General features: G+C 42.2%; 1 protein-coding gene across 1 annotated transcript in view; it reads right to left on the bottom strand.

Moving 5' to 3' along the window:
• Positions 1 to 14,697, bottom strand: part of LOC144603602 (A disintegrin and metalloproteinase with thrombospondin motifs 20) — a 272,822-nt gene that overhangs the window by 227,014 nt on the left and 31,111 nt on the right. The window contains exon 3 of the mRNA XM_078417074.1: positions 5,950 to 6,124. Within this exon, the coding sequence (XP_078273200.1) occupies positions 5,950 to 6,124 (175 nt within the window). The remainder of the gene's footprint in view (positions 1 to 5,949; positions 6,125 to 14,697) is intronic.

Here is a 14,697-nt window from a genome sequence, read left to right on the forward strand (position 1 = left end):
AAACGGCGCCAAGAGATCCTTGTACTTGGAACAGAAAGCTGATTTGGAAGCCTTTTGTCATTGCGCTCATTCAAACAAATATTTGATATGCATAAATTGATATAGTTTGTGAACCATTATATCAGTTCTCTTCAAGAATATTACATATACATTAAAGGAGCAATTAGCCAGTCAGTGATTGCAGGCTTCGCTCTGCACTAACCCTTGTTTGATTTTTTGAAGATAATGATACAGGAGGACATTCGCACACAGTTGCCTCAGGCCAGGGAGGGCATCGCATGTATTTATAGTGTAGGAAAATAACTGCAGATGCTGGTACAAATCAAAGGTATCACAGAATGTTGGAGTAACTCAGCAGGTCAGGCAGCATCTCTGGAGAGAAGGAATGGGTGATGTTTCGGGTCGAGACCCTTCTTCAGACTGATGTCAGAGGGGGGGGGGACAAAGACAAAGAGAACTGTATTCAAGAACTGTAAGCAGCATTTGGCACTCAGGTTTAATTGAGACCAGTGACTACCCTGAAAACACTGCTGAGCAAGTTCATCTGGTGTACTGACAGGAGAACAATGACATTCTTACTTGCAGCAGCATTACAGGCCTGTAAACACAATACACATAACTAATACATAATAAACAATAAATTAATAAACACAATACTCGTGCAACAAACATGTGGTTTGCTTAGGATGGAGCATTTCAGCCATGAGACTGGATAGACTGGATTTATTTTAATTGGAGGCTGAGGGGAACCCTGACAGAGGTGTGCAGAAGGACATAGTTAAGGTGGACAGTAGAATTCTTTCCATATAGTGTCAGAAACTGAAAGGCCAGAGGGTGTTTTGAACCTGGAAGGGGTGGTGGAAGCAATAGACTCTCACAATATCTAAGTATCTAGACTAGCATTTGAATTACCAGGTATGGAAAGCTATGGACGAAGTGCTGGTAAATTGGATTAATAAAGATACTGTAGGTGCTTATCAACATGAAAATGGTATTTATTCACAAAATGCTGGAGTAACTCAGCAGGTCTGGCAGCATCTCGGGAGAGAAGGAATGGGTGACATTTCGGGACGAGACCCTTCTTCAGACTGAAGAAGGGTCTCGACCCGAAAAATCACCCATTCCTTCTCTCCTGAGGTGCTGCCTGACCTGCTGAGTTACTCCAGCATTTTGTGAATAAACACCTTCGATTTGTACCAGCATCTGCAGTTATTTTCTTACACAACATGAAAATGGTGGTCAGAATTGCCCTGTCTCTGTACTGTATGAATTTGACATTCGAAGCTACTTAATTTAATTGATTATTATTTACAAACTAAATGTAGATTACAATATTACAAATAAATATATTAATTAAAAAGGGGGATGCATCCTGAAAAATGTGGTGAGTTTCACTAACATGCTCAGCATGTGGGTAGATATAACCGGATGTTATGTCACACTAGTTATTTTGTTTTCTTTAAATAATGGGGGGAAAAGGAACCCTCATCTTCAGACTGAAATCACGATACAAACGAGGTCAAAAAGTCATTTTTTTATACTGGCAAAGACAGGCGTGTTCATTGTAGTCACAACTTCACCTCAAAGTTGATTGTATCTTTTTGAAAAGGTCTGGAGCTTTTGACTCGGGACATCTACATTAGCAACTGGAGGGTTTTTTTGTGTAAAAATTGTCGTGTGATAGGGGTTGTAGGTATTCTATCTGTCACTCTGTGTTCAACCAGCATTCGAAACACCAAGCGGTCACTAAAACAACTGTGCTTATCTCTTCTTCAATCTGTCTTCCCTTCTTTAGATCCATTAAGCAACACCCTTGTTCCTAGATTGCCAAACCTTGTATGGTTAACATGAATCAGACTTTGCAGCAACTTGCTGGAAACCTTAAGAAACCCTGCGGACAGTTTGTTGCTGAATGATGGTAAAGGAAGTCATTGATATCATGCTAAAGTTAATCTGGAATGAGACATCCCAGTGTGTCACGTACAAATGAATATAATATGAATTTGCAAACACTTGTATTTCTGGTTTACTGCTCCAATGCGAGATCTCCTCAAAGTATGCCTACTTTGAAGAAGTTCTTTCCCTGACAGAAGTTCTGTGAGTGCCTCTCTTGCTGCTCCCCCTCTGTGATTGCTCTGTTCTTCGACTGTGTTCTCACCCAGACTCACTACCACATCCATGTGTCCTGAATCCACCTATCACTTACTAGTTCTTGCCACATCTTCCCCCTCACCTCTCCTTACCAGCTATCTTCCATCAGTGTGAAGAAGAGTGCCAACAAAACATCCCCTGTCCATTTCCCTCCACGGATACTGTCTGGTGTGCTGAGTTCTTCCAGCAGTTTGTTTCTTTGCTCAGGATTCCAGCACCTGCAGTCTTGTGTCCAAGTATAATCTGTCTGTGCAGCAGCTCTCCCACTGCGCCACTGTAAGCCCTCACTTGCAGTCACACCCTGCTCCTGACCACAGACCAAATTGGAAGCAGTTATTCTAACAGGTGTGACTACCTCCAGCAACACAGCATCCTGGCAATTCTCCCCATCCCTGATTTACCACAGCGTTTGAAGCTCAGACTCCAGGTCGTCAACGAGGATATGGACAGGTAATTAAGTTGGAGAGATAATTGGACAGGAAAGGCATAGACGGTGCCTAATGCAGTCAAATGGGTTTAATATAGATAGGCATCATGGTCAGCATGGATCAGGTGGGTTAAAGTGGCTTGAACATTTATTTGATTCTATGAAAGATGACTGAAATCCAATCCTCCTTACTAACTGACATCACTTCACTCAATCCATAGGTCATTGAAGTAATCTGCACACAAACATATGATGTTTGAATTGTACAACTGAGCAGCACCCCAATGAAAATCCATTAAATTTAGTTATCATATGAAACATGAAATATTCCATCAAAAAAGGGTGGAACAGTGGCACAGCGGTAGAGTTGCTGTCTTACAGTGCCAGAGAGATCGGATAGTTCGATCCCGACTAAGGGTGCTGTGTGCACGGAGTTTATACGTCCTCCCCATGAACCCGTGGGTTTTCTCCAGGATCGACGGTGTCCTCCCACACTCTAAAGACGCACAGGTTTGTAGGTTAATTGCCTTCTGTAACCTGTAAATTGTCCCTTGGAAAGTGTTAATGTGCGAGGATCGCTGGTCTCGGACATGGACTCGGTGAGCCGAAGGGCCTGGATCTCTAAATTAAAATAAACTAAACTAAACTAAATAAAACCAGTATTTTCTGCCTGCACTCATACTTTTGCCCTTAAAGCTGAACCAGTATTTTCACACTCAGAGGATTTCATTCCCTGGTTGCATTAGTTGGCGCTACCCATTCCTTGTGCGCACGAAGGTTAGGTACTGTTGTTAATCAGCATGGCTCTTGCAAACTTATTGCTGGTAATATTGTTTCTTCATAATTAAATGACTTGTGTGTGAACCAAAACGTCCGCATGTCACTTTAAATTCTAACCAGGTTAAAGGATATCACGACAATCAGGAATATTTGTATAATTCATAAACGAATCAAATTGTATATTGATAACAAGGAGTCACCGTTTTATCAAAAATACAAACATAACTTTGTACCCATTGATTGAATTTGAAATTATAAATTTATTCCACAATATCAAAGATAAGACACCAGAGTTTGTAACACAATGCTCCTGTACCCAGGGAGAGCACATCACTGGAATTTATCCGAAGCTGCACTTGAAAATGTTAACAGTCTTTGATCTTGGTCCAATTCCACCGCTAGCTCAATGATTACATGTGATTGTTTATTTGGCAACCCATTCATTGCCATTAATGCTTTTCCCCCCATATCCCGCAGGTTTCTTCCGACTGCACCACGCCACTGGCTCCCTTCTTCCAATTTCACCCACATTTTCCGGCTCGTGATCCCGAGGAATTGGAGCCTTTCCATTATGTCTTGTCCATCCAAAGTTGTTGATTTTGTCTAATTGCATTTAGAATTTGCAATCACCGTCTCAATCAGTGTGATTGTTACGGATCTTTCCATGGTAGCCTCTCTTAATCCCCACAAAGGGCAAAGAGTCTTACGCACACACGCAGGCCATTCAGCCCATAGAACATAGAACAGTACAGCACAGGATGACGATTCATGGAGCCCATCGCCGGCAATCATTGTGCCGAACATGATGTCAAGTTAATCTGATGTCATCTTCCTGTAGATAATCCATATCTATTCCCTGCACCTTCATGTGCTATCTTAAAGCCCACAGCCGTATCTGCCTCCACCACTACCCCTGGCAATGTGTTCCTATTACTCTGTGTAAAAAACTTGACCTGCACATCTCCATTAAACTTTCCCCCTCTCCCTCTCATCTTGTAGCTATGCCCTCTAGTGTTGGACATTTTCACCCTGGGAAAAATAATATCTACCCTATCCAAGCCTCTCATATACTTTATATACTTCTGTCAAGTCTCTCCTCAACCTCTGACATCCCAGAGAAAACAATCCAAGTTTATCCAATTTCTCTCTGTAACTGAAACTGTCTAATCCAGGCCGTAGTTTGGTAAACCTCTTCTGCACCCCTCCAAAGACTCCACATCTTTTCTGTAATGGGGTGACAGTCCATTTGGTCTATGTTGGCTCCCAATAAAGCAATCTAATCAGCCCCATTCACCCTCTTGCCTTTAATCTATTCGCTCTCTCACATATAGCCATGTTCTTTCACTTACTTGTATTAAGGTGTCATTTAAAAGATTCAATCAACTTACCAGTGTGGGTTTGGAAAATGGGAGGAAACTGCACCCCCCACCGATGGAAACACACAATTACAGGATGTGCAAACTCCACTGAGACAACACTCAAGGTCAGGATCAAAGCAGCTGCTTGAACTTGTGTGGCAGCGGCACTGCCTACTGAACCACGCATTGCACGCAGAATCTCACAGCCACCGGGTTCAAAACCCTTTCAAATTATTGACAAGGGCCTTGACTGCAAATGTTTGTTTGTAGTCAAAGAGCACATACATCAAAATCCATAACACAGTTTAATGTAATTCTAAAACCAAACTCAACAAATAACTGATATAAATAATCTGTATTTGCTTGGTTTAATCTGTCCGTTGATTAAAACTTAAAAGGCCTTTCAATTGTTGTATAGGTCTTGTGATCTTTCTCTGAAGAAAAAAATAACCTGCATCCAAGCTACCTATAAATCTGTCAAAGATAACTGGCATTGAAAATCTTCCTCTCATGTCAAGGTATAGCTCCGGTTTGCCATTCCGACTGTTTTAAACAGTCTCTTAGTTAGTTCTCTTAGTTAGAGAAATATCACTGGTAAATATCTTTTTTAAATTGTGCATGATAAAGAGACCTGTGTATGGAGGGAATAACAAACCTTAGGTAAGGTACAGAAAATCCCACTTGTATGTTCATAAATTCTAGGAGCAGAATAAGGCTATTCGGCCCATCGAGACTACTCCGCCATTCAATCATGGCTGATCTATCTTTCTCTCTCAACCCTATTCTTCTGCCTTCGCCTCATAACCCCTGACACCCTTACTCATCAAGAATCTGTCTTGAATGGCTGTGAGTAGTTGCGTTGCAAAGACTGAGATCCTTGGTCTACATTCATAAATTGATCCCAATTGGGAACTTAAAACAGTCCTCAAAAAACAATGTTAAAAAAACCCTCAATGTCCAGTTATAGGGTCATAGAATCATACAGTGTGGAAACAGGCCATTTGGCCCAACTTGCCCACACCAACCATCATGTCCCATTTACACAAGTCCCACATGCCTGCATTTGACCCATATCCTCCCAAACCTGTCCTATCCATGTACCCGACTAATGTTGCAATTGTACCTGCTTAAAGGTTATGATAGTACCTGCAAGATGAACTGGAGAAAGAAATTGAAATACACATATTTATTCTTAAAGTATATCTATGTTTGCGGAAAAATATCCCCACCTACCTAAAGGTGCACAAGGATGAGACGGGTTATTCCTCTTCCTCAAAGGGTTGTTGTTCAGTGGTTCATGCTGGTAAATAAGGTGGGGTTTATTGTGCTCATCTTTGAATTGGCCTCCATCCGGTTTCATCAGAGGTTCCAAAAAATATTGGCCATCAGGAGTCTTAAAAGTACCCATCTATCAAAAGTAATAAGAATGTGTATTTAACACCGAGTATTGATAAATCAAATGGATGAATACATTTGATTAGGCAAAAATAAATCACCAAGATAATTTTCCTTTGGATACAACCCATTCTGGATAACATATTACAGAGAAAATAAAAATCACTGCAACGGAATGGTTTCTAAGCAGAGAACGATTCATTAAAAATTGGTATGCTGTAAATATTTACACCTGGAAAAAAGAGACATTTAGTTTAGCGATCCAGCGTTGAAACAGGACCTTCAGCCCATGAGTCCATGCCAACTATCGATCAGCTGTTCGCACTAGTTCTATGTTATCCCGATTTCTCACTTCCTACACACCAGGAGCAATTTACAGATGTCTATTAACCAACAAACTAGGGAGGAAACTGGAAACCCACACAGTCACAGGGAGAACATGCAAACTCCACACAGCACCGGAGGTCAGGATTGAACCCAGATCCCTGGCGCGATTAGGAAACAGCTCTCCCAGCTGCAATCCTGCGCCACGCAACAAAGAATTGGATAAGAATGAATGTCAACCTGTGGTGGTACTTAGCCACTACATATTGAGGCTCTACCTGCCCGTGGCCTTGTAAATGAGGGGCCTGTCCACGCTGACATGGAACAATCCATTTGTCCTCCGCAAAGAGGTTTCTGCAAAAATAACTGAAGTCGTTGAGGTCTGTACAATAAGGGACATTTGGCAGGTACAAAGAAATAAATGGTTGAAAGGAATTCAGAACACAGAACATGACAACACAGGAACAAGCCCTTCAGCCCATAACATCTTGGCTGAACAAGGAGCCTGATTAAACAAAACTCCTCTGCCTGCATGTGATCCATATTCTGTATTTGTCACTTGTACAAAGGTACAGTGAAATTCTTTTTTGTAAACAGTTCAGTAGAAGTATCACTATTCATAAGCACTTAGATATATAATAGATAAGCATCTCAACCACAGTACTTCTTTAGCAGTAGTACGTTGAAACAGTATATAGAGACTGTTTGGCGCCATTTTCAAGTCCCAGTTTTTGTAATGCAGGGTACTTGACTTGACCATGAAGGCCCGTTGTCTTGGTAGCATTGCAGTCAGCCTGGCCAAGCGTAGCCGATGATGTCCTCCGCCACACCTCCGCCGCTCCTCCGCCACATTAGGCCACGCCCAGTCCACGTGCTCGGCCTCTTGGGTCGGCACCCGATCTAGCTGAGCCCCAGGCTGTTGCAGGGCCTCCAACAGCCCACTCCACTGTTGAGGCAGTACACTGCCCCCAGCAGCCAGTCTGCTAACACTCTGGGTGGGTGAGCCAGGCCTCCAGGTGGGTCCCGGTCTGCGATGCGGGTCTTCTGTCCGCGGCGGGCAAGACCCGGTCTGTGGCGGGTGAGCTGGATCTTCTGGGCGGATCCTCTGTCTTCGGTCCGTGGATCCCTGCGATACTCCGGCCAAACTGCGGCTTCCCGGGATCTGCTCCATGATCTGCATACTCATACTCTCTAAAATCCTTTTAAACACCACTATCATATCTAGTTTCACCAGCACCCCTGGCAGTGTGTTCCAGGCATCCATTAGTCTCTGTGTATAATATTTGCCCCGCAATTCTCCTTTAAACTTTGCCATTCTGACCTAAAAGCTTTACGATCTGGCATTTGACACTTCCACTTGAGAAAAAAATACTCTGTTCATCCTATCTATGCCTCTCATAATTTTGTATAATTCTATCCCTCAGTGTCTGATGCTCCAGAGAAAAATATTCAAATTTTTCCAACCTCTCCTTTTAGCTAATATGCTCTAATCCAGGTAACATTCTGGTAAACCTCTTCTGCACTCTCTCCAAAGCCTACGTATCCTTCCTGTAATGGGGTGACCAGAATTGCTCATCATACTCCATATGCGGCTACCTAACATTGTATGAAGCTACATATTGACTTCCTGACACTTGTAACCAATGCCCTGGCTGGTGAAGTCAAGCGCACCATACACTTTCTTTGCCACTCTATTTACTTGCATTGCCACAAGGATTTGGACTTTGGGAAGAAAGAGTTAATGGGAACCCGAGGGGTAATTTTTTTAAACAAAGGATGTTGGGTGTGTGGAACAAGCTGGCATGGTCGAGGCAGGTACTATCGCAATGTTTAAGAAACATTAAGACATGTACCTGGATAGGATAGGTTTAGAGGATTATGGGCGAAAAGCAAGCAGGTGGGACAAATGTAGATGTTGATCAGTGTGGGAAAGTTGGGCCGAAGGGCCCTGTTTCCGTGCTTGTGTAACGCTATGACTATTAAATTCTACAACTCAACAAATAAGTATTCCATAAATTAACAGTTATGCTTGGTAAACCAGAACATAATAGTGCAAGCAAAAGTATGTAGTACAACCTCAACCATTTAGCGAGCCATAGTTCTTCAGACTTCAAAAGTGAGCTCATGGTGAACAGGCAACATTTCCACCCTCAACAACACACCCCAAACATGATAGATTCTCAGTATTTTGGTTCCACTGCCACTACCCTCAGCAGTGTACATGTAGACATCAGTCACACCCGTATTTCCATTCAGAGAACAAAAGGTAGCGACACAGTTACTTTAATAATATTGCACGTTTTCAAACAACTCATGACAATGCATTCTTTTATGTTCAGTGCACGTTGTGCTGCTTTCTTCTTAGTGCTTTTGGAAAATGGGACAACAAACAACTTCAAGATTAAATTACTCAATCATACCTTTGTCCAAAAATCCCAACCAAAACAAAAAAGGGCCAGTTCTAAGGTGTCAGGAACTCCAAAGTTTAATATTTAATCTGATTAAAGTTTTCCTTTATTCAAGAGCAATATTTTGTTTACAGGCCTTGTTAATATACCTCGAGAGAGGGTGGAGAGATTCAGCAGCGTGTTGCCTGAGACGGAGTGTTTCAGTTACAAGGAGATACTGGAAGGATTGCGTAAAAAATAAAGAGCGTAAAAAATAAAGAGCTAGAGGAACTCTTCGGCTCAGGCAATTTCTCTGGACGGAATGGGCAGAAGACATGACATGTTGGGGACCTTTTCCAGATTGATCAGTCTTTAGGGATTTGAATGAGACATTCAAAATTATGAGGGGCATAGATATGAGAGTATAACTTTGCCTTTTGGTTGAAGTGTTCATAACAAGATCAATGGTTTCTTTATTATCACAAGGTACAGTCAGATTTTATTTTGCATACAGATCACTAAGATTATTGCCGTACATAAGTGCAATACCTGTTTAGCACATAACGCAAAGAAACAGCTCTCTGAGTCTATGTGCAATAGGCGCCAGGGTTTGGCTCCATTTTATAGTCTCAGCTGCAGCTGGCCATCCAGGCCTAATTCAGCCATCGCCTCCATCCAGTCACCCTGTGAACAGTTGTCCTTCTCCTTCCCCGGTCCATCAGCGCCCTTCATGTCCCAGGCGGGAGCCTCCCACAGCCGACCTTGGAGGCATGGAAGGTAAGACGCAGTAATTCTTCCTTCTGTCCCCTGTCCAGCATCCATTGCTGTCGCTGACTCCCTCCACCTTCTCTCTAATTCTTGGTCTTCTGGGCGTGTTTGGGCCATGGCACGGCAGCTTCGCTCTCCCGATTCCACGGTGGGCGAGCCAGGCTGCGGCCTGCCGGGACCAAAGAGGTGGCATAGGTTTACAGTAGAGATCCTTCCCAGGTTACATACACCCAATTTGTGTACATCCCGTATGTACGACGAAGTGTTTGATGGACATATGGGATGGATTTGTCAGCTGCAGCAGGGCTGCAGACATCTCTGGCCACATGGAAACTGGGTTCATAGCAGTATTGCTGGCAAGTAAACAGTTTGGGTCAAAAATGCACTATTATGAGGCAGTAAAGGCAACACAATAGAAGAATGCATGGCATCACAAAGTCAGCAGAGAGGAAATGTTGCATGAGAATTTAAGCAAGAATTCTCCAACGTAGAAATAAGAATTACAGGAGGATTATTTTCAGAAAGTAAAGAAAGGTCAGAAAGTAAAGGGAGACATATCTTTACCATCTTCATAACTGCTCGTTGCCTTCTCCCATTGCCGATTCATTCCTCTGATCTCAATTCATGACAAAGTCATTTAATCTCAGAGATTCCTATCCTAATTCCCAATTTGGTTGAAATCTTCTTTCACAAATCAAGTGTACTTTCAAACTCCTAGGCTTTGGCTATTCACCACAATGTTCCTGCCTGTGTTAACTTTCTCACCTATTTCCTCACCTCCTCACTATCAGATACTTCATCATCATCAAAATCCCATTAAACTTGACTCATCTCAAGTGTACAGATGTCACCTCCAATCCCCAAATTTCTTCTTCAGAATAACCTAACATCCCAGGATCATCCTAAAGAGCAATCGTAACCTTTGGCTTAATTCTGCACTCCCAAATATCTCAGCCCTCATTTTCCTGCCTTTCCATCTTCATCTCCAATAAACTTAGTCTAATGGACTCTTTACTGTAAATTTGAGAAAAATCCTTTCAAATGCATCTCTCACTTCCTCTTTTCCTTACCCTTCCCATTGTGGAACCCTGCTGATCCCAGTTTCCTCAACCTGAGAAAAATAATTATACTTGACCCCCACCCCCTTGAGACATATTAGATCAAAGCTGATGGAAGACGTATGTGTACTGTGCAGCGGCAGGTCCAAAGGGACGTTAACTGCTTTTGAAAGGAGTTTTTCTATGTTATCAATTAACCAGCAAAGTAACTGATAAGTTATTTCTAATGGGGTTTAAGTTTCAGATGAAGCTACAAATAAGAAATTTCCCTTTATTGGTTTTGGTGGAGAATGCAAGAGCATATAGGTTATGCTGGATTGACGTAGATAATGCATGTTGTGTCACAGTAGAGTACTGTGTACACCACACTGGAACTGCTAAATCATAGCACTAGAGAGGGTGCAGAGAGGATTTACAAGCATACTACAAGGTATGAGAAATTTAGACAGTACGATGGATTAGGCTGGCTTGTCTTCCGAAAAGACTAAGTTGAGTTTAGTAATCAAGGTGTATAAAAAGAGCCATAGAGTTGTATCGCCCTGCAGCCCAGTGTCAATGCTGCCATCATGCCTATTACTAATAATACAATGTGTCTATACTAATTCCCTTTCTGTCCTACTCATTCAAATACCTGTCCAAATTCCTCTAAATGTTGTTACTGTTCCTGCCCCCACTACCTCCTCTGGCAGCTTATTGCAGGTACCAACTACTCTTTGTCTGGTGGATTTACCCCTCATATTCCCTTTAAACCTCCTCCCTTACATGTTATTTCTATGCCCTCTCGTTTCAGTCTCCAGGGAAAACAGACCCAGATTATCCAATCTCTCCCAATAACTCAAGCTAACTAATCCAAGTAACCTCTTGAGCTTAACCATATCCTTCTTTTAGTGTGGTGGCCAGAATTTTTTTAATATATTTGAAGAGTGGCAAGGGTTTGGAAAATGCAGTAAAGATTGGAAGTAAGACTTTAATTTTTTAATGTTTATCATTTGCACCAGGATCAAAGCAATGAAATTATTACTTGACGCAGGTTTATGGGCACATTAAATGCAACAATATGGCAAATAAGTATATTATAAATTATCAGTTTTTCAGTTATAGTCTTTCCGCTGACTGTATAACACGCAACAAAAAGCTTTTCACTCTTCATCGGTATACATGAACATAGACTAAACTAAAACTAGAACATAGCAGTGCAAAATCTGTGTTGGTTCAGTTCTGAGGTAGCTTTGTGGTTAGGGTTGTGCAGACTAGTCCAAGTGCCTGATGGGTAATGGGAAGAAGCTGCTCTTGAACCTGGAGTAACTGTTTTCAGGCTCCTGTACCTTCTTCCCGATTGCAGCAGTGAGATGAGAGCGTGATCAGGATCATGTGGATTTTTTTTTAGAGTTTTAGAGATACAGCGCGGAAACAGGCCCTTTGGCCCACCAGGTCCGCACCGACCAGCAATCCCTACACATTAACACTATCCTACACACACTGGGGACAATTTACACTTATACCAAGCCAATTTACCTACATACCTGTACGTCTTTGGAATGTGGGACAAAACCGAACACCTCAGAGAAAACCCACGCGGTCACGGGGAGAACGTACAAACTCCATACATACAGCACCCGTAGTCAGTCTCTGCCGCTGAAAGCGCTGTAAGGCAGCAACTCTACCGCTGCGTCACCATGCCGCCCTGACATAATTTGACAAAATTAGATGCTTTCTTGAAGCAACGTTTCCTGTAGATCTTTGATGATGGAGTGGTCAATACCCATGGTGGTTGTGGCAACATCCACCACTTATTGTGTACAATTTGGGTCTCCTAATCTGAGGAAAGACATTCTAGCCTTAGAGGGAGTACAGAGAAGGTTCACCAGATTGATCCCTGGGATGGCAGGACTTTCATATGAAGAAAGACTGGATAGACTAGACTTATAGTCGCTGGAATTTAGAAGACTTGAGGGGGGATCTTATAGAAACATATAAAATTCTTAAGGGGTTGGAGAGGCTAGATGTGGGAAGATTGTTCCCGATGTTGGGGAAGTCCAGAACCAGGGGTCACAGCATAAGGATAAGGGGGAAGTCTTTTAGAACCGAGATGAGAAAACATTTTTTCACACAGAGAGTGGCGAGTCTGTGGAATTCTCTGCCACAGAAGGTAGTTGAGTCCAGTTCATTGGCTATATTTAAGAGGGAGTTAGATGTGGCCCTTATGGCTAAAGGGATCAGGGGGTATGGAGAGAAGGCAGGTACAGGTTACTGAGCTGGATGATCAGCCATGATCATACTGAATGGCGGTGCAGGCTCGAAGGGCCGAATGGCCTACTCCTGCACCTATTTTCTATGTTTCTATGTTTCAGCAACCTACCTTATTCAAGCTTTTGTATCACCGAATTGAATGACCAATTTAACATATACCTGACTAAGCACTTGATGTGCCATGGCCTACAAAGTTTCTTCTATCCGTGACAGGTCTAAATGCAAAGATAATAGGTCTAAATGAAGAGTTGGGTGATTCACTGTGCTCCATATTATTGCCTTATCGCAGAGCATCTTTAACTCATAAAATAAGATCATGTGAGAAGGAATTGCCACACATTCATGGGAAATTGTTGTGGTCAATTTTTCAAACTTCAACAGCGTCAATTATTTATCCAAAAGGCAGATAATTTTCTTTTCACAATTCGTATCACTTGGCCATTCAATGAAATTGCATGAAATTCTGAAGTACTTAAAATACCTTATGCAGCCCAACCTCGTGTTCAACCTGGCACCCAATAAACCATTTAACACAATTCCATTCTCCATTCCTATATTTAACGATACGAGTAACTACAAATGTTCTTGTAGAGGTGCTACCACAAAATACATCAGCCAATTGATTTTGCTACTGGACTTGACTACTGTATTGTGTTCCCAGATTCTTTTATCAGTTTGGCAATGGTTTAAGATTCAAGAGAGTCAAGAGTACTGACAACAGAACAAAAGAATTCTTGCTTGAAAAGCATGCTAATCAACTTCCAGTATTTGATTGCATAGGACTCAGTCACTGCTTAAATTGACCCAGCCCACTTCCCCTTGAACCAGTCACATGAAACTTTGCTCCAACCTCCCCGTGTCAAGTTTGGGTATGGATTCAAAAACTGCACAATTCTCCAGATGCACTCTCACCAAGGCCCTGGAGGATTTCAATAAGACTTCCATATTTCTACCGGATATTATAAATTAAATACAACATCAGGTGTTGGAATATAACATTTGCTTCAAACACACAGTATGTGTCAATGAGGTAGAGTCATAGTCATACAGCATGGTAAGGGCACTAACTTCCATACTAAATACACTAACCGATCAAGGCCAATTCACCAAAACCCTTCTTCACCACTCGATCTACCTATAACGCCACAATGTTAGCAAGACTAAGGCGTTAATTATTGACTTCTGGAAGGGAAAGCTGAGGATCCATGAAACTGTCTTCATGGGAGGGACAGTGGTAGAGAAAGTTTCTGGGTCAGAGAGATGGTGGTGGTGATAAACTACAGCTTCATGATAATGTCTGGTGATCTATCCTAGCCGAACACGTTGATACAATTATAAAGAAAGCTCACAATGCATCTATGTCCCCAGAAGTTTGAGGAGATTCAGCGTGCCAAATAATATACTATGGGAATATATGTGTATGGTGGAGAAGGTACTGACTGCACCCAGTAACTAGAATGCCCAAAAACAAAGGGGGCTGCAGAAAATGGTAGACCCGGACCATCACAGATGGTAACCACCTCACCATCAGGAAGAAGGTACAGGAGTCTGAGAATCATTTGTTGTGTTGTTGCTATTAATGTGCCTGGAAAGCTGCAGTACATAAGAATTTCATTGTTCCGGTCCCAGTGCATATAACAAAATAAACACTCTTGACTCCTGACGTTCAGGATGTTCAAGAAGAAGTCAACTGGCACATGAGGAAAAGATTGCTAAATAATTGTCATAGGGTAATGACTCTGAGAATGGAGCATTTGTGACGAGAGGTAACAATTGTAGGGACTATGTTGAATCTTTGA

Source organism: Rhinoraja longicauda, chromosome 20, assembly GCF_053455715.1.
Source record: "Rhinoraja longicauda isolate Sanriku21f chromosome 20, sRhiLon1.1, whole genome shotgun sequence".
NCBI classification, from domain to species: domain Eukaryota; kingdom Metazoa; phylum Chordata; class Chondrichthyes; order Rajiformes; family Arhynchobatidae; genus Rhinoraja; species Rhinoraja longicauda.